The 23,477-nt window shown below is 46.3% G+C and overlaps 1 protein-coding gene across 1 annotated transcript; it reads left to right on the forward strand.

Moving 5' to 3' along the window:
* Positions 1 to 1,457: 1,457 nt before the first annotated feature.
* On the forward strand, positions 1,458 to 18,959 carry WNT2 (Wnt family member 2). Its single transcript, XM_009910465.2, has 5 exons — positions 1,458 to 1,582; positions 3,108 to 3,331; positions 7,179 to 7,456; positions 9,132 to 9,396; positions 18,730 to 18,959. Exons 1-5 carry the CDS (start codon positions 1,503 to 1,505, stop codon positions 18,957 to 18,959), a joined length of 1,077 nt encoding a protein of 358 aa, XP_009908767.1. The 5' UTR covers positions 1,458 to 1,502.
* Positions 18,960 to 23,477: the final 4,518 nt, after the last annotated feature.

Here is a 23,477-nt window from a genome sequence, read left to right on the forward strand (position 1 = left end):
GAGCTGCTGGAATTGTAGGTGCCTCCGGGCAGCTGCGGGAGAAGCAGTGATGTGTGCCAAGCTTCAATGGCCCTTAATCCCAATTCTTTGCAGCCAACAGTTTTTTCTGGTATTGTGGTGGTGGTGTGTTAGGTTTTGGTGGTTTGGTTTTTTGTTTTGTGGTTGGGGGAGAGTGGTTTGGGGTTTTTTTTGGGGGGGGGGGGGGTGTGTTTTTTTGTTTAAGATGAATTGCTAAATGGGTTAATGCTACCTTTTCTGAAACACTACATGCTTACACCTGGCTCTATGTAATCTCCAGAAGTCATACTGAGTAACAGCTTGGAAAACTGATGTCTACTCTGCACACAGTCATGTCTGTAATGTGCTGCCTGAAGAACGGCTCTCGAGGGGTGCTTCTTAGCGCCCAGCAACCTTCAGTTTGTTACAGCCGCCAAGGGCTGACTTGGAGCCGGCGCATCTCTCTCTTGATGACCATAGTTCTTTGTTTGGTTTATCTCTTACTCTGCCTTACAGCGATGACTCCAAGTTAAAAAGTTGTTAAATTCCTTGTTCTTGTATTCGCTTCCCGCCCCGGCGGCACGGCCCCGCTCCCTGCCACAGCAGCTCCCTGCTGCCTCCCCATGTTCTTCAGGCAGGGGTGGCCTTCCCCTCCCGCCCCCAGGGCTTTCCGCGCCGCGATGGGGCACTTAGCCCTCCTTCAACCCGCTGGAGCTCACCGGACGGGGAGAGGCAGCGAGGCTGGGGCGGGGCGGCGTCGGTGCCCGCGCAGGGGCCGCGCAGGAGGTGCGGTGCCCCGGGGCGCGGGGAGGTGGCGGGGCCGGGGCGCACCCTTGCTGCAGTTAGGCTCTGTGTTCCTTGTACGCGCACCGGGCGGTGCAGCGTCGTCCTGTCAAACCCCGCGAGGTGCCAAGTGAGCGGGGCTTCAGCAGCCGGGGTGGTCGTCGCCGGGGGCTCGCAGCAGGTCGCGTAGCATCTGCTGGTGTTTAAATTGTCTGCTTGTTGGGTTATTGGAAAGTAACTGGCTTCTCAGGATTCCTTGCCTAATCAGAGGTGTTACCTCCTCCTCTTCCCCCAGTGTTTCTTGACATCATTTCATCCATCAGAGTTTGAGAGGGGAAAAAAAAAAAAAAAACAACCAACCCCGACCAAAGCAGAACCCACCCAGTCTGTGAGCAGCCCACACCAGCCCCTCAGCTCCGCGGTGACTGCAGGGAAGAGCTGGATCAGGGCAAAGATTAAGGATAGGAGCGGGGCTGAGCTTGTCCTGAAGGATTTGTTGCGGGGCGAATCGAGGGGAAGCCGGAGTGATGCACCGAGCGCCATACCCCGTACCCTGGGAGGGGATCAATAAACCCTGCGGCCGTGCGCGGGGATGCGGAGGCGCTTGACCCACGGGAAATTAGAAGCCCTCAAGGTGCGTTTCCTTCTCCCGGTCATTGTTACTCCATGGGATTTCTTCTGCCCCTCGCGACTGACCTGATGTGGACCAAAGCGTTTCTAACATGAACTTTCTCTCTGGGATCTGGTGGTCTCTTCCTCTGGTCTTGGTCTGGGCGACCCCACTAGTCACCTCCTCATGGTGGTAAGCTGTGCAATTCCAGGAATTTTTATTTGCTCTTGGGGAAGGTGGGGTCGGATTAATTGTAAATTAGGGAAGCATGGGGAAGCCTCTCCCTCTCAGGCTCGTACAAGCGGATCTCGCCGCTGCCAGCTGCTCCGGACCAGAAAGCTCAGCATTGGAGCAGCGGAATTAGACGGTCTTGGCATCTCCTTCCACAGCCCATTCCTACACCCTAGCTTCCTCCGCATCACCATAAACTGCTGCGGGGGGAAAAGTGAGGCTGTCAGGAGGGCTGAGAGGTGCGGAGGGTCCACGCCTGCCCGGCTTGTCGCGGTGGGGCGGTGGGGCACCTCCCGGCAAGACCCGTCCTGTCCCGGGGGGGCTGCGGTGCACCGCCCGCCCGGCGCTTCCCGGGCGCGGCGGGGCCGCCGGAGGGAGTGGGAGGAGGGCAGGCTGAGGGGAACACGCCCGAGGGGCGCGGATGTAGCGCAGCGGCTGGCAGCCAGCCCTCCGCGCCCTGGCGGCCCTGGGAATTGGCTACAGCAGGCAAATTTTTTTATTGTTAATGAATTTTTTCTTTTTCCCTTCTTCCTCGCCCTCCCCAGCCCCTCCTTTCTCCGAAGCTTCTCCTCGCTGAACTGCTAAATGCAAAGGGCGGAAAGCCCCGCGGGCAGCGCAGGACCCAACTTTAAACGATACCTGATCTCTGTGGGGGGCGTCTAAGGGAGCTCCAAACTGGGTCTGTGTCACGGGTTAGAGTGGAAACACAAACCTCTCCTGAAACTGGGGACTCTAAGCAAGCCCATAGTGAAAAGTCTTGGCTTAGAAGAAGAGTTAACTGCTTATTATAAACCCGGGGTGCACGTTTAACCTCGACACTGGCAGAGGTGGAATCAACGCCTGATTTATCAGACGGAGCATATTTTAGTAAAATGACTATCTGTGTCCTTAGCTATATAAACATTATTTATTGCCATGGCTGTATGTCATGGTGTCTTTTAACTGCCATTTAAATACACTTCGGTTTTTTGGGTTGTTGGGGTTTTTTGTTTGTTTTTGAGTCACGGCTTTAACGATTTTATGATCGTATGAAATAATGAAAATACAATAAAATTACATTTTCTTCTGTTTGATCCCTTCAAAAGACACCTATAGTAGTTTGGGTTTTATAAAAGGTGCCTTTCGAAACATTTGAGGACTAATAGAGACCATCTGGATACAGATGGTGATGTAATTTAATTTTTGTCAAGGTTTGTTATATTTTGGTTCGTTGGTTTTGGTTGGGGGTTTTGTGTGTTTTTGTTGGTTTTTGGGTTTTTTTTAAAGTACTGCACGGGTCTGTAATAGCGGGGTTTGGGGTTCTCCTAAATGTTTCATAATGTTTATTAAAACCACAGCATCGGGAGCTAATTTTAAAGGATTTCTACCGAAATCCTACCATCCCTGGGTCCGCCAGTGGAAGGCTCCAGCACGCAGACGGGGCGCTAAGGACCTTTCTTCCTACGGAGCGGGTGCCCGGCACTGCCCTACCCTTTCCGTCCCACAGGTATATGGGGGCCGTGGGCTCGTCGCGGGTGATGTGCGACAACGTACCGGGCCTGGTGAGCCGGCAGCGACAGCTGTGCCGGCGACACCCCGAGGCCATGCTTTCCATCGGCCGCGGCGTGGCCGCCTGGACGGCCGAGTGCCAGCACCAGTTCCGACGGCACCGCTGGGACTGCAATGCCCTGGAGCGGGGGCAACGCCTCCTCGGCCGCGTCCTGCTGCGCAGTGAGTCCGGCGGGTGGGGTGTGGCGGGGCGTGGCCAGGCAGGATTGGGTGTGGTGGGGAGGGGCCTTTCCGCGGGATCGGGCGGGGCGGGCAGCCTCCCCTGCCCGCGCAGCTCGCGGCGCCACCTCCCTGCGTCCAAGGGGGTTTTTGGAGAGTCGGTTCAAGGGTTAAAGGCGTTTAGGCACGGTCAGCGCTAGGACTGTCGCACAGTCTGTGACACCGGGGGAGCAATGGCAAGCGGTGGCTCACGTCATGTTATTCCTAGAAGCAGTGACGCTTCGTTTTATATTTCTGCAGGAATGGGATGGGAACTGCAAAACTGTCCTAGGGTCTCACAGTTGACAGGACAGCACCTACGATAATGAGACATGCTGCTTTGTTTAAAAACCTGTATCAGAGCAGAAAGACACGAGCAAGGCATAGGAAGGGGATTCTGGCATATAAGGGGCTGGTCCCACAGTTCCCCACTTAGCATTTTTTTGGTGCATGATGAACCCCAAACTCACAAATTAGGGGCTACAGAGAAGTTGAGGCACAAGGATGCAGCAGCTGGGCAGAAGGCTTTCCAGTACAGCTCACTCTGCCTAGACAGGCTGATGCTTGAAGGGAGGGAGATCCCAGCATGCTGGAATGGCAGGCAGCACCCCCTTCTGCAAGACAGTTCCCAATGTAGCATTTCCCTGAGGAAGTGTAGCAGCAGGCACAGTGCCACTAGGACTGTGCTGCCTGCAAGGTGTGGGGTCTGCCCCTGTGCTGGGGCACGGCTGCTTTCCAGGCCCTCTGCCCTCTGTGGGGGCTGCAACAAGTGGTCCCTCAGGTCAGGCTCTGGGAGAGATAAGCCAGGACACATTTTATAGGGGTGAGCCAGACTTGTACAGACCCTGAGCTACTGTGGGCTGCAATGTGCTTCCTGCCCTGGACAGAGGGTGGTTAAGCAGGGTGTTGTTGCCATTTAAATGTTGGATTAAGGCATCTAGGCATCTTCAGGCAGCTTGCTCCATTTGACTCAAAGGACGGTCTGAGATCTGTTAGCATGCCAAGATGTCCATATCTAAAGTGATAAATGCACTGAGGTTCTTCTAAACTGCATCTTTTTCCACCTGAAGGCACACAGCTGTGGTGCACAGGTGGTGAGGCTGACCTTGCCCTGGCACTTGCATCTCTGGGATATCCCAAGTACTGAAACAGCCTCTCCAGGCTGTGAGCTTGGGGCACCTGCAAAGAGTGGAGAATGAAAGTACCCTGAGGCTGTTGTCCCTGCTGTGGGGATTGGAAAGAGGTTAGATGGCACTGAACATATTGACCCAAGCAGTGGGATTTCATCCACAGAGCATCATTTGGTGCCAGACTCTGATACTGGTAATGGGTTTGTTCCCGGAACTGGCTTCATCTTCCCTCAGCAATTATTTTTGAGTAACCAGTAACATCATCCATCAGCTGAAGTTCTAGATGAGGTTTGTCTGACAGTCAGGAAAATACGTCTGGCAGAACATGGCCTAATTCTGATGAGGCTATTTCATAAAACAGTAAAAATGGAATTTTTCCAAAAGTGAAATCTTCACTGTTGGCTCCTGGGACAGAATTAAGGCATCAGGCGTCTGAGCTCTACACTGAGACTGAGCAGGCAGTGATTGCGATGGGAACTATAGCTTGATATATACTCTAATTTGAAATGAAATGGTTTTGATTAGTTTAATAAACTCAGATGAAACATTTATCATCTTCTAACAACATCAAGTGTTTCTTTTTAATTAGCACTTTTCTGATGTTTCTGAATACATTTTCTCAGAAGTAAGTCTTCAGAAGAACATGATGTGTCACAAGCCATGATGCCTCCTGCCTGATTTTGCAGGCAGTGAAGGGAAGGAAGGGTTCACAGAATCACAGAATGGTAGGGGTTGGAGTGACCTCAGGAGATCATCTAGTACAACCTCCCTACCAGAACAAGTTCACCTAGGGCAGGTTACACAGGAACATGTCCAGGTGGGGTTTGAAAGTACCCAGAGGAGAGTCCACAACCAGCCTGTTCCAGTGCTCTGTCATTCTCACAGTAAAAAATTAGTTCTCATGTTCAGATGGAACTTCCTGTGTTCCAGTTTGTATCCATTGCGTCTTGTCCTATCACTAAGCACCAGTAAAAAGAGACTGGCCCCATCTCCTTGACATTCACCTTTAATGTATTTGTAAACATTGATCAGATCCACTCAGCCTTCTCCAGGCTAAACAGCCCCAGGTCTCTCAGCCTTTCCTCATAAGAGAGATGCTCCAGTGCTCTAATCATGCTTGAGGCCCTCCATTGGACTCTTTCCAGTAGTTTCCTGTCTCTCTTGAACTGGGCACAGTACTCCAGATGAGGCTTCACTAGGGCATAGTAGAGGAGGGAGGAGAACCTCCCTTGACCTGCTGGCCACACTCTTAATGAACCCCAGAATACTGTTTGCCCTCTTGGCCAAAAGGGCACATTGCTTTCATGGTCAATTTACTGTCCACCGGGACTCCAAGGTCCTTCTCTGTGTAGCTACTTTGCAGCATGTCATCTCCTAACCTGTAGTAGTGGACGGGGTTATTCTTGCCCAGGTGTAGGCCTCTACGCTTGTCCTTGTTGAATTCCATTAGGTTCCTCTCTGCACAACACTACAGCCTGGCCAGATGTCACTGAATGGCAGCGCAGCCTTCTGGTATCACAGCCAAAGCTTCCAGGGTTTGCAAGCTTTTAGTTGCCATTTGCCAAAGGTTTGCACAGCATGTGGACGTTCAGGGCCCATTGCCATTGGAAACATCTAGATGCTACTCAAATAGAAACAATAAGCAATAAGTTATAGGGCTTAATGCTGCCCCTGCAACAGAATCATATAATCATCAGATAACATTCCCTCTTGGGGTTCTTGCTTTACTGTGCTAAGGTTACAGAAGGTTTACAAGTCCTCCAAACAGATCTTTCTCACTGCTGGTGGTCTTAGGTACTGCATGAAAATCTACTTTTCACTCTTTCCATGCTAAAAAATTTTTAAGTATGAAAATACTCTGTTACCATAAATAAAGTTGTTGTCAACAAAACATAGCTCTCTATCATAAATTACTATATCTTAAGTAAATTTAAGCAATTGAGCTACATTGCAGTATGTTCCTGATAGTGCAAGAGCAGGCGTAGTCTGGAAATCATGTTTGGTATAATAAAATATCTTAGTTAAGAGAAGGGAAAACTGCCCAAGCAGCTGGTGTGCAGAAGTCACAGCTGCCAGGCCAAATCCTGCCTCAGGCATGACACAAACAGTGCCATTGATTTAATGGAACTTGTTTGTGTGGATTATGGTTACTGGGCTTGGTTCTAGGCAGAAAACCTAAATTTATTTTCAGAAGATAACACCCAAGATTTCTCCCTACTGCCTTTTAAGCAGGCAAGTTTATTCCAAGCGCCTCTAAGAATACAAGCTAGTTTCTAAAGTTTATTTGCAGTATTTTGCAACGTGTGTGTTGTTCCCATGTCCCTATTTAACAATTTCTTAAACCTGTCTCTGAGATAGCACTTCATATATCGTTCTGCATCTATGAGACACGACAGCAATACCAGCTGTCCTCTTCACGTATCTGAGCAAAACCACACAGACCAGACCACATCAATACCAGAACCAAATGTTTCATCTTTCCAACTCTAACACTGTATTGATGAGCTTTTACCAGGGAGGGGTCCAAGTTCAAGCCATGACTAATTCTGGCTCCAGGGAATGTGTATTTGTGCGATTTCAGCCCAGTTTTATCTTTTGCTCAGCACAGGCTAACTGGCTGGAGATGGATAGCCACTCTAACTGCCACAGTGAGTTTCAAAGCAATTGTTTGTTTGTTGCAGGTAGTCGGGAATCTGCTTTTGTACATGCCATCTCCTCTGCTGGAGTTGTTTTTGCCATCACCAGGGCATGTAGCCAAGGGGAGCTGAAATCCTGCTCCTGCGATCCCAAGAGGAAAGGCTCTGCCAAGGACAGCAAGGGCCATTTTGACTGGGGTGGCTGCAGTGATAACATTGAGTATGGCATTAAATTTGCCAGAGCCTTTGTGGATGCCAAAGAACGGAAAGGAAAAGATGCAAGAGCACTGATGAACCTCCACAACAACAGAGCTGGAAGGAAGGTGAGTGTCCATCCAACAGGTGCCTGGAGATGCCCTCAGATACCGTTCATGGGTCTGAGGCAGGTAATATTTGCCCCCTGCTGACTGATCTCAGCCGTTAGGAAGAAGTATGGGATGAGTAGAGCCTGAGGTGCTATTTCTATCTCCCTTGGAGTTCACTGTAGCAGAGACCTCCAAGCAGACTGATAGCAGTTACATAACAGTGTTCCTCTTGGAGTCAATGCAGTGGCTCCATGTGTGGGAAGTTCAGCACCAGCCCAAGTCATTGCTGGGGCACTTTGGATGGAGGTTTTCTTTTGAGCCTAATGATTTTATGTGGAGTTTTGCTTTTGGTTCATGCAGAATAGAAGTTGTGAGGGAGGCTGAAGATCACACTGAAGAACAGGCTTCACTATTAAAGAGCACATTCAAAACACACAGGTGAAAAAACCCATCCTGCCCATTCCTGTATGTGTAAGATAAACCTAAACCCAAGAGGAGCAGAGATAAAGTGCAGTTATTTAACTTTTAAAGAAAATAAATTCAAAGTATATGCCCCTACAAAAGGCACTGGCCTTGGGGCATGACACACTTTAAACACTGTATGAAAACACCACTCCTGAATTTCAACAAAAAAGGTCTTTCCTTTTTTATTGTGGGTGAGCAGAAGGAGTAGTTAGTGGGTGTATTACTCACTGCTGGTGCAAGGGCTGAGGAATACATGCACGAACATTTTGTGGTGGTAGCTATGAATATTAAGAACAGTAGATAAAGCTAGAAATTGCTGTTTCATTATTCAAAACATAGCCAAAATTTGCTGCATCCATGACATCTGAAATAATACAGGAAAATATTTTATGGTGCTAGACCAGGCACTTCTAAAATGATTTGTAGAGAGTTCTTGTTTCGTCTTTAGTTTTCTTTGGTGTATATTCAGGAGGATGTAAATTGTTCATATTCTGATGCTTTTGCATCAAAAAGTTCCCTTTATAAACACTGAAAAAATTCCTTATTAACTAGCTCTTACTAGAAGAGGCAATTTTAATGGATTATAACTGCAAGTAGATGATTTTTCTGATGTCCTTCAACATCTGTGTTCCTCCTGTTCGTTACCAGCAGGTGTAATTAGTATGTAATACGGACAGGTGAGGCTTTGTGGATCGGTGACTGGCATTTGCAGTCTGCAATGCAAGCAATGGCTTTAGAGACATGAAATAGCTTCATGTCGGGAAGCACTTTCTGTAATAGCTGAGTATCTTTTGAAGTTTCAAAAATGCCAAATAGTAGGACAGTGTTGGTAAGCAGGTAGGGTTTTTTGAAAAGACCAAGAGACTGTAATCAGTATGATCAATTAAAAATAATCAACACATGCTCCTGTGCCCTGGGACCCCCTTTATAGAAAGGCATGCTGGTCTGTACCTACAGTGCAACAGCACAGGTTTAGCTTTGCTTGGGATGACTGACAGGAACCACGAAGGTAAGCCCACCAGCCAGAGGCTTGCATTTATGGTTGAGTCAAGCAACCAGGGCAGACCAACCACGTGGGGATGACTTCATGCTACCAGTGGGTGTCACTACAGACCATACTTTGGAGACCCATTTATGAGCCTGGCATTACAGGGTGAGTGGAAAAGGGCTGAAAAGTATGCATCACAGTTTGCTTTACTTGTCTGTATTTTACTGCGTTTCTAAACAGGCTGTGAAGAGGTTTTTGAAACAGGAGTGCAAATGTCACGGTGTGAGTGGATCTTGCACTCTAAGGACCTGTTGGCTGGCCATGGCAGACTTTAGGAAAACAGGAGATTATCTGTGGAAGAAATACAATGGAGCGATTCAGGTGGTCATGAATCAAGATGGCACGGGTTTCACTGTGGCTAATAAGAGATTTAAGAAGCCAACTAAGAATGACCTGGTATACTTTGAAAGCTCTCCAGACTACTGTATCAGGGACAGGGATGTAGGTAAGCCTCTCTCCTTACATGCAAATGGTTTTATTTCAGATATTTGTTCTTTGAAGGTAAAAAAATACATGTTATTGAGTGTGTATATATATCCATGCATGTACCCATCAGAAAACAGGCAAAAAGATGTTTTGGAAGGGCAGTTCTGTACAAGAACAATAGCTCTTTGATATTCCTAGGTGTAAAACAGATAGTTGTTCTAATAAAATTCAGCAGTTTCTTCCAGATGCTATGGAACCCTGGAGATGTTGCAAGGCAAAAGCTGCTTTTAGGACAAGTTTGAGTTATTCTTTGGAGGCAGGTCCATACCCTACACAACCATGTACATACTTGTATCACATAGCTCACTCCAGAGCTGCCAAAGGTAACCAGATCAGCTTGAAGTCTCTTGATGTCTCTATGATATCACCTCCTGCTGCATTCCTTCTCTTTCATATAGTTATGCTGATGCTGCAGACTTGCAAGAGACCAGAGTCCTCCTTTATGTGCACATTCCCCACAGCTCACTGTAGACCATGGACCTCTTAGTTGTAGACACACCTCTCCCCATTTATTGGTAAGGTAGGAAATTCAGCACCTTAGTGCAAACCTTGCTTGTGTCAATCTGTGCAGTTGTTGGTAGTCTGGGTAAAGGAAGCTGGGGGACGTGCAGGTGGATGAAAGAATAGAGGTTATCATAGAATCATAGAAACATTCAGGTTGGAAAAGACCTTCCACCAAGTCCAACCGATAACCCTACTCTACAAAATTCACTCCTAAACCATATTCCCAAGCACCACATCCACACAACCTTTAAACACATCCAGGGTTGGTGACTCAGCCACCTCCCTGGGCAGCACATTCCAATGCCTGAACACTCTTGCTGGGAATCTTTTTTTCCAAATGTCCAGTCTAAAACAACCCAGTCACAGCTTGAGGCCATTCCCTCTTGTTCTATCACTAATTACCTGTGAAAAGAGACCAGCACCAGCCTCTCAGCAACATCCTTTCAGGTAGTTGTAGCCAGGAATGAGGTCTGCCCTCAGCCTTCTCTTTTCCAAACTAAGCAGCCCCAGCTCCTTCAGTTGCTCTTCATAAGATTTATTCTCTAGGCCCTTCACCAGCTTCGTTGCCCTCCTCTGCACTCGCTTCAGCACCTCCACATCTCTCCTGCATTGGGGTGCCCAAAACTGGACACAATACTCAAGGTGTGGCCTCACAAGAGCCAATTACATGGGGACAGTCACCTCCCTATTCCTGTGAGACACAGCATTTTTGATACAAGCCAGGATGCCACTGTCTTTCTAAGGCACCTGGGCACACCACTTGGTCATATTCAATTGCTTGTCAATTAGAACCCAAAGGTCCCTTTCAGCCAGATAGCTTTCCAGCCACACTTCCCCAAGCCTATAGTGTTGCTTGGGGTTGCTGCCACCCAAGTGCAGGACCTGGCATTTGGCCTTGTTGAAGGTCGATGTGGCACAGCACACTGCATCTGTTGACACAGCTGTTTAATTCTCTTTACAAGACAATGTTGGCTCCATCCATGATAACCATCATGTTTTCTGAAGAGTTGTGCCAGCCCTAGTGGGAAGAGGTGAAGTTTTAGGGCTGCTGTTAGCACAGAATGTTTCTGTTTTCAGAGATTTCAATAGGGACACACTTAACAGTGTTACAGGATTCAAGGTATTGCCAAGCACCAGGAATCCTGCTAGAGGTTCTTGACCTGTGTATAGTGTTTCCTGATGTGGCAATTAAAAACTAGCAACTAGAAAACCAGCCAGACTGAGTAATGCATGAAAGCTGTTGTGGAACTAATTAATAGGCTGTATAACACACCAGATTGCACCCAGTATGACATATCCATAAGTATCCAGATAGCAATAGAGATCAACTCTTTTTGGCACTGCTGCCTATTTACAATCCAAGTTTACTTGGAATAAGCATTACAAAACAATTGTACTTAAATAAGAACAATATGTGAAATCCTGGTCATGTACTATTGACTTCAGTGAACCCAGAATTTCATCCAGTACACTTATGTTGTACAGTGTTTCTGGTTCATTGAGTAGTCAAGGTAATTTTAAGTGTTATTTATGGCTCTTGCAGGTGATGCTTATTACCTGCACAAGCACAGCTTGTTCTTTGAATAGTGACCGATACTGTGAAGTCTAGTGCTTGCACCCAAGCAGATAAATGGTCATATTGTTGTGCATTGTGCAGAGACTAACTTTGCAGACCAGGATTTATTAAAAACTTTGTTTCTTGAAGTTGCCCCATTCACTGTGAAAAAAACCAAAAGGGATTTCTTCCCCCCCCGCCTCCAAAAGAGAACCTGTACACAACCTCCTTCTGTGTCAACAAGCCATTTAATAATCTCTTTGTGCTAAGACTAATCTTATCTGTCAGTCTGGTTGTGGAGAAGAGCAGGCATTTTTCACTATTGGGTATTATGTGCTCTTGCCTGATGCTGTCAAGACTGTCCAGAGATGGCAGTCTAACGCATGCTTTGGCTCAGCTCAAGATAAGGCTGTGGTTGAGGTGTTACTTTGCTGCCCAGAATTCAGAGAATGTGGCTGTTTGGAAGAGCACATTTTTGGCAAGCTGTAAACCTTTATCAGGATGTGGGATGCCCTGCTGCTCGCATGGAGCAAAGCGAGTATCAGATGAACAGAAACTGATCTGGCTTTGAGAGAGGTAATTTTGTCAACTGAGCAGCATTTTTTCTTTATTACCTTTAGTTTGCCCCAGTGAGTGCTTCAGAGTGTCAGCCTTGTTAAATGACTGGAAAATAACTGAGACTGTGGAAGTCAGAGTTTGGAAATAGGTGGGGAGCATCTCAGTGTCAGCTAAACCTAATACCACGGTGCTTTAATTGTCCTTGAACACAGTTCTGCTTTTCATTCTCCAGGGAATTCAAGTAATTTAGTGCTTCAGGGAAAAAAAATCTAACAAATAAATATGGAGAGTGGTTAGTACTGGGACTGAATGAAGGATTCCCAGAGTAATCATATGAAGTGTCACAACTTGAACCAGAAGACAGCTTCACAAACTGTAAAACAACTAACCCACTGTCCTCCATGGCTTGGGTGTGCTAACACATATTAGCCAGTACATTAAAGATAACCATCAGTGGCCTATCCAAAAAACCCCACACACTTTGTCTTCTGTCATTGGAGCTTTAAATGCTGACTCTTCTCTTTCATGAGGGCCAGGCACCCACTGTATACACCCCACCGGCTCTGGCAGTCTCAGGGATGCAGCTGGACGTACATACATGGATCACCCCCACAATGTGAAAAATATGGTTTGTTTGTTTGTTTGGGGTTTTGTTTGTTTGTTTGTTTTCCCTAGAAGGACAAGGGGAATCATTGCTTTCAAGCGATAAAATATGTGGAAATCACTAAGAGCAAATCAATAGCAAGAGAAGATAACTCCTTGATCACCTCTGTCTAGCTTAAGATTTCATGACTCTTAGAAAAGGATCAAAAGATTTTTTGGAAGTGTTCAGAATTCACTTAAGTCTGCTCACATAGGTGCTAAAAGAATTTTTACTTAGAATTTTGTGCTTGTAATTTCATAGGAACAGAAGTAGGTCATCCCAGAAGGCTTTCAAAAATCTTGTCACAAACCTGCAAATTTTGCTGCACTTTGTATGGCCTTCCCTTACATTACCATAATTTTTCAGCTCCCCAAATCAATGCAGGTATACCCAGGGCTACACAGGGAGAGAGACCTGTTAGAAATGATAAAGCTGTAAGGAGAATGACTACACAAGTGGCAGTCCCCCCGTAGCATGCACTGCCTTGCTCTGAATGTGTAACTTCACTTCCAAAATGCTCCAAAAAACCTTCTTGCTTGGCTGCTTGTAAGCTTCTGATAAGTTTTGAAAGATTGAACAATCCAATTTGGTTGAGGATGTTCCTGCTTACTGCAGAGGGGTTGAACTAGATGACCCCATCCCTGGAAGTTTTTAAAACTGGGTTGGATGGGGCTCTGAGCAACTTGATCTAGTATGAGGTGTCCCTGCCCACGGTAGGGGGGTTTGAACTAGATGATCTTGAGGTCCAGAGACTGCTTCAGAATTAAATGTTTGAGCAGCTGTAGTGTGGGCGTCACCAGCTTACTGGGTGAGACTTTGTTACAGGTTTTTGTTCATAAGGACTAATAAAGCCACATCCTGTCTTACTGCACAACCTCTCATTTTAAGAGAGATTTATTAAAACTTAATTGGTACAGAGCGCCCAAAAAGCCTAGGCAGCGTTGAGTGGGAAGGCCCCCACCAAAGTGTACAGAGCAAAATCTGAGCTCAGCTACATGTGCTGTGGTGGTGCATATAGAGTAGAGAGGTTGTGTCCCCAAGTATGGACACCAAGGTGGAGGTGATGGGTGAGTGGCAGGATGGCATTGGTGACCATGTGTGGACTCTTTCCAGCTGTTCTAGCTGCAACAAGGCCTCATCCACATTAAGATGGCAGAGCAAAAAGGAAGGTCATGTCTGCATACAGATGGCTGCTGCAAACCCCTGTGCCATCTGCTTCAAGCCATCCATAGGTTTCTTCTGACACTCATGTGGTCCCAGTAAACTGTGTCACTGCTCTGCTTGTGTGGATTGTGGTGGACATCTCCTGTGTCCCAAGGAGACAGGGTGCTGTCCACATCTGGTTCGTGGTGCAAAATACTGTGGAGATGCACAACACTGCTACCAGTAGGCATATGGAGCTGGGCACTTGGACATAAACCTCGTGCCCAGGGTGATCTGCTTCAGGTCCTTCACAGGTTTATTATCCTGTTAGTTTATTTCCCTTGCTGCCCCACATATGCTGCATTTTTGAGATAAATGAGGTCAAGTCTGGAGTGAACAAAAAATGTGAAACTAAAATATAGACTGTAAAGTATTGGTGTTGGGCAAGATCTGTTAGTACTTGAGGTATGTAACCCATGGAGGGAAATCAATCCTCATCTATGTCAAAAACTCCTCACTGAGGTTAGCTGCATATAGGCAGTCCCTGTGTGACTTCTTGGCCCATATCTCCCAATTTGCACATTGCAAACATGTTGGGTGCACTCCCAGCCCTGTGGAAGCTGACAGTGGAACTTGCAATGACTTCCATCAGGGCAGCTCTCTTCCAAGCGCAATCCATCAAGGGAGCAGCACAATTGCCCCAAGTGTCTCTGGGAGCTCAGAAGTTTTGACAGCTATCAGTGGCTATGGAAATTAGGAGACACATTTACTCTAAATGAAATCTGGAGAAGATATTTTTATCAGCACATTGCTGTCTCCTAGCTGTTGGATTGGGAAATCCCAGCCTCCCTAGACAAGGCTGCCTCTGGTGTGTGCAGCCTGTTCTCTCCAGCCCCATAGGTTCCATGGGAATCTTTCTTGACTCAAAAAGTAGCTTCAGAACTACTTTTTGGTCACTATTTCCTTTTTTTTTTTTTTCTTTTTTGTTTCTTTTCCTGTCAAAAGAGCTGTGTAAAAACTAGCTTAGTGTTAGCTGATTGTCACTGCTTGTTTTTTAAGGTGGCAGTCAAATAATGATCTTTGTTGCCTGAAGCTGGATTTTTAGTCAATAGAAACAGAAGGAGGAAATCTCGTGTTATAAAGGGATAAATACATTGTAGCACTTTAGGAGTGGGAAAGGTATTTTTAAACTTGCTGTATGTTTGCTTAAGAAAACAGCTGTGCAAATCAAGAAGAAAGGGGTTGGTGCATGGGCTGTAAAGCTGGCAGTATTAAAAGCTGTGGATGTTTTTGCAGGTACAGTGTTATGTGTCGGCGTGGCAATTCCAACACTTCAAACAAAAACAAAGAGGTTGCATGGAAGCTTTTTACAAGCTAGAATGTACTCCTGCCTCTTAAGTGGTGAGGAGCTGCATGACAGGTAGCAGGCAAAGATCAGAAAACTCAGCCTTATTGTCTTTAGTGTCTTCTATTGTCTTCTTTGCCTAGGTATCTGAGTGCCCACTGAGGAGTGCAGTAACTTGCCTGGCTGCTTGCTGTCAGTTATTGTTCATTTTCTTTCTCATGAGAGAAGGCACACAGGTGCTGAAGATGCTGTTTGAACTTCTGAAAAACATTGGTGGTGTTCAGAAGGCAAGCCCTTCTACGAGTGTTTTCTCTTCTGTCACATTCTAATCTAGTGTGAGGTGTCCCTGGCCATGGCAGAGGGGGTGGAACTAGATGATCCTTGAGGTGCCTTCCAACCCTAACAATTGTATGATTCTTTGGATTATTTGGTCCCTCTCCTAGAGGCCTATTAAATGTTGATGCACTGTGGGCAGTATCAGATGATACCTGCTTCTAACTGTTAGTGGCTGAAATAATTTTAAAGTCAGTGGCAAACCTGCTGTTGAAATGAGCAGGCATATCCTGCTTAGGTTCTCCTTCGCTCCTGTGCAATACCCCAAATATCTGGAAATTAGAGCTCTGGAGCTGGAAACTAACCTGTCCCTCAGCTGAGGAATGTTGGCAGACCTTCTTGGGCTAGGCATGGGGGGATGTGGGATCTTCCTTCACCCTCAGGAACTGGGTGGCGTGGCCCTGCTCAGGAGGTGTGCTGAGGTACAGAGTGGCTTTGCTTTCCCTTTGCTGGAGGAGTGACACCTGTCTGGCCACCATGTGATGGGGGCATAGTGAAGGCTACTGAGCGTCCAGCTGGTTTCACATGTGCAGAGTGCAAAACACCAAGTGTTTTGAAATCTGACCCAAATCTTGGTTGTTGGAAATCATTGTCACGTGTGCCTCACAGCCCAGGCACACTGGGACTTAGGAGCTGGGCTGTGTTGGAGGGATAAAGCAGAATGCAGATCAAGGGAGGTGAGAGGGGCCAGTGCAGGTTGGTAAGCAAGAATTCACACCATATTTCTGATGCAGAATGTTAATCATACAAGTCACAAGCTTGGCCTTTGTACTTTTTTTGTATCTGAGCAGAGGGGGCAGGAGAATTGCCTACAAAAGTGGTTATTCAGTTGTGTTTTGCACAGTTCAGGACATGATGGTTATTGCTGTGGGCTGACACAAGCACTTACATTCAGCTGTCACAGCCCCTGATACAGTGTCATGGATGGAGCAGAATGTAGTGGCCAGGAGCCAGGGTTTGGTTTGTTTCTGCCATAGGCTTTCTACAGGACTGCTGGTGAATCACATAGCTCTGCATCCTCCTGACTCCTCAGCCCTGCTTAGATCAGGGCTATCAGGAGCCACTGGAAGTGTCTCTTCTCCCAGCATGGAGTGATTCCTGAGAAAAGTTCTGGGAAACACCTTCTGGCACCACTGCTTTGTTGTGCAGATTGCTCCTGTGCAGCTGGCCTTCTGGAAGAGCTGCATGGTGGAGGCTTGCTAGGGTTTGTGGGTGCCTGTATGGATGATTGCTGGTGGTACCTCTCCTCTTCCCCAGTAAGGGATCCAGATGCTGCCACTGCCTGTGGGGTCAGGTGACTGGGAGTTATGGCTCATTCCCTTGGTGCAGGGTGCCCTGATGCAACATGTCACTGTTTTTTACACCAGCATGAGGTGCTCCTCCAAATAGCAGACATACTTAAAAGTGCTGCTCAGCTGCCTCCCCAAGACACTACACAGAGCACTAGTTCATGGACAGCAGCATGAACAGGCCATGACCCTGAGGAGATCTGGAATTTAGCCGGCTGCAGGTGCAGGAGCCTGTCTCTGGTTCCCTTCAGCATATGTTCTCTTCCCTCTGCCTTTTCCCTCTCAGGCAGCTCAGCAGATCTCTGCTTGGCCAGCTCAGCAGATCTCTGCTTGGCCAGCTCAGTGGCACCTTTGAGGCTCAGGACTTCTGAGCCAATGCTTGTGTATGTGCCGTTGGCAGCAGCTGGTGAACGGCTCCTGGGATGGGTGGCTGAGGCTGCTGTGGGCACCTCCTGAGCCTGGGGGCCAGTAGCCAGGCCAACCTCAGCAATTTTGTAATGAAGCTTTTCAGGTTTATATTTCTACCCAATGAATATTCAAATAAACATGGGACTACAGGAGAAAAGGCTGAAATGCCTTTTAGGGACTGAAATACTCTTCTGGGGCAGCATTTGAAGCCATGAGTACACCATAGGGCAGAAAAAACCTAGAAGTTATGCACCTTAGATTTGTGATACCTACAGATTATTTACAGCTTAAGTTTTATTGAGATTGATTTGCTATTCTAGCTCATACAAATTTGAATTCATGTCTGCATGTCTTTTCTTTAAAAAGAAGATGAAGTGTTCATGTTTGACGTACACCTGTGAGTACACGTTGTGGAATGTTTCCAGTTAAGTTAATGATCACAGTCAATATTTAGGAATCCCATTTTGGCCACAAACAGAAAAAAGAATGGAGCTACAATCAGGTCTAGGGGAAATGTCAGAACTATATTGATCTCATGGATGCACATGAAATTGATTTATAAATAGCAATGCATAAGAAATTAGCTGAAGCAATGAGCATTCACAAAGTTTTCAGATTGGTGGTAATGCTCTGTCAACAGCTGGGATTATAGATCCTAAAGTGTGTCCTAAGATAAGTTTGTGTTAGATGAGCAGCATCTCAGTACAGTACAGTGGTACAGTAGCTGTTAAGGCTAAGACATGCCTTAAAGAGCCACATGGAGGTGGACAGATGCATTTCAACCATCCAGAGAGGTTTTAGGAACATGAAGTGATGTGGTAAGCTTCCCTACCTCTCCTTTTGTCCACAGCAGGATGTAATTTAGTTTCTTCTAATCTTGACCACGAAAGCAGAGAACTCTTGATGCTTAACTCACAGAGATGAGAGATGCACAGAGCAGCCACTCTTCAGCTGCTGCCTGAGCTGGTGGACATGGAGACCATGGGTGGATGCATCAACAATGCCAAACAGTTGGAGTGCTTTTACGAAGACTTTAGCACCAGCAGCATTACTCTGCCCACCATATCCCTAGTAGCTGTCTCCTCTTTCTCATCCCTCCCTTGCCCACCCCAAGCTCCCCTGCAAAGCTCATGAGCTACCAAGCACCACGGGGGTGCTCCTCTTCTGCACCCTATTTCACACAGCCCTGAGGGACTGGATGCAGGGGCCAGGAGGGGGCTACATGGCTGCCTGGAGAAGGAAAACGTGCTAGGTAAAGCATGATGCTATGAGCAAAATCAGGAAAAGCCACAAAGTATTTGGTTCATTTTATTCCTTCTCATCTCTGGACTTGATTGCTAGGATACATTAAAGAATTTGAGAGCAATTTTACCTTATTATAGGCAGTTCTCTGGCTTGGTACTAAATCCTGGGTGATGTGAAGGATCAAAAACATTTGTAAATTATGTTTCTTGTGCTTATTTCTGTTCTTCCTTAAAATGCACCTCCTGATCTGCACTGTGTTTCCTTTGCAGGGTCCCTGGGGACAGCTGGTCGGGTTTGTAACCAAACCTCCCGTGGCATGGACAGCTGTGAAGTCATGTGCTGTGGGAGAGGCTACGACACCTCCCGCGTCAGCAGAATGACAAAATGTGAGTGCAAATTCCACTGGTGTTGTGCTGTGCGCTGCCAGGACTGCCTAGAGGTGGTAGATATTCACACCTGCAAAGCGCCAAAGAGCACTGGCTGGATCTCCCGGACATGATGCGTGAGGACTGCAGCTTTTGCCCTTCCTGGTCCACGCAGGAAATGCATCTGAGGTCTCTACTTTTATGCTGGTTTTGCATTGGCCTTTCATTGCACAAAAGCTGCTGAAAAATGAATAGAAACTCTGCAGTGTTTACAGTGGGACAGTGCTGCTGCAGAGTTGTCTGTCCATAAACTGATGCAGCTCCGGAAGGGCACACTGCTGTTGGGAATCTTCCAACCAACACGCAGCTCTCACCTGGCTTCTTTGTGGCAAGTAACTCCTGCCTGCAGGAACACGGCAAGGCACAAAGATAGGGCATTTTGTATAAGACCACCACCACTTCCTGCATGGGCTGAACTTACTCCAGCATCTGCTGAAGGATCTTGTGCTGGTCACAGTTGTGCCTTGGATACTGAAGTGCTCTGGAGTTTGAGTGCCAGCTGACAATTCCTCCATGAGAAAAAATCTGGGGCTAAGCTAGGCAAAGCGCTTTACTGGAGGGGTTCCAGTGGAATGGAATTTGCAGTGAGGTGGCTACTCAAGGCCACCCCAGGCACGGTTAGCATGCTGAGGCTTCCCATGGGGCAGAAATTGGCCCATGGCTAAAAGCAAAGGAAACTGCAGGAGATGTATTCAACCTCAACATTTTCATAAACCATTAAAGAGTCAAAGACATGTCTTTGTTATACGTTTGTGATAACTTGCCTTAAGAGCTTTTTAGAGGTCGTTCATATTAACTGCTGAGAGGTTTTGTGATCTGAAGGATTAAAGAAATGAGATTTGTTTCTCAGCCTGCTGAGAGCTGGGTGTTGGAAACTCAACTACCAAAGGGTAAGGTTTCCTATTTTTCACTTATTGAATAAGGAAAAATCACTTGCAGAAAGCTGATGGAGGATACCTTGTCATAATAATAATCCATTGTCTAAAACCCCTACCAACGTCTGTGTTCTTTAAAAGTTAATAAATCTATTAAATACATTCAAAATTACTCCTTACACCTGGGTGGGGACTTCCTAATATGCTCTGAATGCTTTCTGCAAAAACTGATGCCTTTGATGAAAGGTGTGGGTGCATTGGCATTTGATGGAGGCAGTTACAGGTTGTGCCAGGTCCATATACTGTCCTGTGATCAGCACAAAATAAGAAAGTGCTGCAAAGTTGTGCAGGCTCATGAGGCCCAGAAATCAGAGACTCACTGGAGAGGAGATGGGCCAGAAAGGGACCAGCCCTCTCTCCTGGGAAGAGAGAACAGCAAATGAGGTAAGACGAAAGATGAGTCCTCTGCTAATATCTAGAATAGAATAGAATTAACCAGGTTGGAAAAGACCTTTGAGATCATTGAGTCCAACTATCATCCAACACCATCTAATCGACTAAGCCATGGCACCAAGTGCCCCATCCAGTCTCTTCCTAAACACCTCCAGTGATGGTGACTCCACCACCTCCCTGGGCAGCCCATCCCAATGTCCAGTCACTCTTTCTATGAAGAACTTCTTCCTAACATCCAGCCTAAACGTCCCCTGGTGCAGCTTGAGACTGTGTCCTCTTGTTCTGGTGCTATAAGATGCTGAAAAAGCACTCATGACACGCAAAGACAGGCAAGGTAATGAAAAAATAATGTAGAAGAAAGAGGTTGAATGGGTGATACAATATGTTGTGGATGCAGGTAGAATTTCCATATGAATAAAGAAGCAACCCCCAACTAAATCAACTGAGGGAACCCTAGTGAGTACAAACAGTGCATGGAGATGTAATACACAAGTAGCATACTCTAGCAATGAAGTGAATACTCTGCTCATGGTTTGGGTTTGGTTTGTCGGGGTTTTTTGGTTATTTCTTTTTAAAAGGAATACTTACAAAGAATGGAGTTTTGCATTCAAAGGTCTAGAGAGAGCAGCTATTTCTATCTGAAAGCCTTTGGAAAAAGTTTGTATCATTAAAATGGGCAAGTCATGTCTGGAAGGCACAGCTGGCATTAAAGGATTAGGAAGATCCAGAAAGGTATTTACTTGGACAGTAAGGCAATGTTTCAGTAGCTCTACCTGGCATTAATGTAATGTCTCAGTTTAAGGGGCGAGACAGGCTCTCTAACTCTTCTCAAAGTACTTAAAGAAAAACTCCACACAGGATTGGAGAGAAATACAGCATATTATTGGAAGTTTAAAGGGAAGTGCTATTCATAAACTACATGCTGCAGTGTAAAGCATACAAAATGCAAATAAATCCATAGACCACTGTTAACCAAGAACCTTCTTAGGCCAAAGTTTCCCTAACCTCCACCAAGCCAGGCCAAAAATACCAAGGCCTGAAATGCCCACCCCCCCCAAAACTAAGCCTCTCTGCACCCCCATTACTGAACCCATGTGACACAGATAATCAGCTCACCAGCTTCAGGTCCCTTCCAAGGCCACTCAAGGCCTTACTCCCCTGCATCGCAAAGATAAGGGGAAAGCACAGCTTGTGCTGTCCCCTTATAAATGGAGATGCAAGCATTCTGGGCATGAAATAAAAAACAATTACACTTTCCAGTCCACCTCCTGGACCTCTGGAGGCCTGTACTCTATGGTTGTTTCTTAAAGTCACTCATTCGCAAACCATGACATGGAATGATCACCGCTAGAAGCAAGAATAATCTTCACGTTCCGGGGTCTAACCCAGCTGCTGGTGGGAAGAGCCCTGGCAGCGTGGCAGCATGTGCCTAGGGGTGTGTGTGTGCTCAGCACAGCGCTTGTACTGCTGGCCTTGGTCATTACTGCAGGCACTTATGGCTCTGCACTGGGCGAGGAAAATGTCATACACAGCTGTACTTAAAGGTGAGCTCCAAGGAGAATTTTTATGAATATTTCATTGTGAAATTAAATCTGCATGTAGTTCACAGGCTGACCAATATCACATCTAAAGCAATGAACTGAACTTAAAAGTAGCTTTTTTGAACAATTCAGGGACATTTTGAGTAGTCTACAAATTCCCCGTGTAGTCAAGCTGAAAATACTTCAGTGTTCTGGAAAAAAATGAAGCCTCATTCTTCGAAGGGAACTTGTTCTAGGCAGTTGAATAAAAGGTCATGAAATCAAACAATGTCTTAACAGCATTATTTGGGTGGTAGACCAGAAAACAAAACCACCTGAATTCTGCAGTCCAAGGGAAAGGGTTTTGGAGTCACTCTATTAAAAGTGGAACTTACATTCCCCAGACTGGTCCTCCTCTTCTTCCACCAAGGTACATCTTCCTGCTCCAGGAGACCTATGGTCCCTGAAGGCTGGTCTTACCGGTGAGACCAGGAAGATGGTGGCATTGAGTAGTCTGGCCTTCTCAGTTTCCTTTGTCAGCAGATCCCCGTTCAGCAAGAAGCCCACCACAGGTGAGCACAGCAGGCTGAATATTATATTTCACACAAGTGCCATGTTAACAAGCTGCAATGCAATGCCTCTGCCAAACTCCCTTCACCAGAGGAAAACTAGAATATTTCGCAGCACAGCAAATGTGCAACCACGGAGCTGGCCAATTATTTGATTACTTTTTTTTTTCCCTGTATTTATGATTTCTTGTTTTTAAAAGAAAGCTCAAGGTTTGATACAGCTGTAAAAGCATTTCTGCTGCCTCTGCCATGAAGAAAGCACTCCTGAGGACTTCTGCTATTTCATAGGGGTAAAAGACAATGTAAATCAGAGAAGTAGATACTGTAGGAAAGGCACCTCCTTGACCTTCAGCTAATCAAACAGAGAAAAAAAAAAAGGGGGGGAAAATAAAAATAAAAATATATCAGGCAAGGCAGATGAAGTAATCCTATTTCTTTTCCCTACAGAATAGATTTGCTCATGTATTTATTCTTAAGAAAGAAACAGCTCTCCCTTTGTACACACTTTAGTGTCAGAATAATGTTAGCTGAGGCAAAAGGTTGTAGGAGTATTTAGTTTAAAAATCTGCAGTTCAATTTTCTTGAGGGAGTTCCCTTTAATTTGCTGCATGAAATCAGCATCTAACAGTGCTCTGTAATGCTGTTAGCCTGCCAAGCTTTTTGGGATTGCTTCCTTTGCACTGTCTTCTTTTTAAACAAACTTGACTGTAAAAATCTTGCTGGTTTAGGAGAATTTTCTTTTACTCCATGGCAGCCTGGATGCCCAACTCACGCCTGCGTTCAGCAAGCAGCTGGTGGTCCCTGCCCACAGGCTGTGGTGCCAGCCTCTTGTGTGATCTGGTGTATGGTGACAAAGGGGAAAACGAATCTTTTACTGGGGATTAGTGAAGAGCTGGGGTCGAGGACAGGGCTTTCACAAGGGAAAAACACCTCAGTCCAGTGTGCAACACGAGGTGTGCCAATGCTTGCTCACCTCTGAGGGTTTTGCCTCATGCTTAGGTAGAGCTACAGTGTTCCTATGCAGGTGATGGCCACCTCTGATGCCAAAGGTGGTTCTGTGGTCAAATACAAGAGCCTGCAGGTTTTCCTGCCACTTCAAAAAACAGAAGTGAACTTATTATCTGAAAGAAGCAGCAGTGCATGGGCTGTAATCACAAATGCTTTTTAGTTTTGGG

Source organism: Dryobates pubescens, chromosome Z (assembly GCF_014839835.1).
Source record: "Dryobates pubescens isolate bDryPub1 chromosome Z, bDryPub1.pri, whole genome shotgun sequence".
NCBI lineage: Eukaryota > Metazoa > Chordata > Aves > Piciformes > Picidae > Dryobates > Dryobates pubescens.

What these genes read in the sequence shown, in the direction of transcription:
- WNT2 (XM_009910465.2), top strand. Translation starts at nt 1,503, where the DNA reads ATGAACTTTCTCTCTGGGATCTGGTGGTCTCTTCCTCTGGTCTTGGTC. An exon ending in CTAGTCACCTCCTCATGGTG is followed by an intron (nt 1,583 to 3,107) that starts GTAAGCTGTGCA and finishes TCCGTCCCACAG; the next exon opens with GTATATGGGGGCCGTGGGCT. An exon ending in TATCAGGGACAGGGATGTAG is followed by an intron (nt 9,397 to 18,729) that starts GTAAGCCTCTCT and finishes TTTCCTTTGCAG; the next exon opens with GGTCCCTGGGGACAGCTGGT.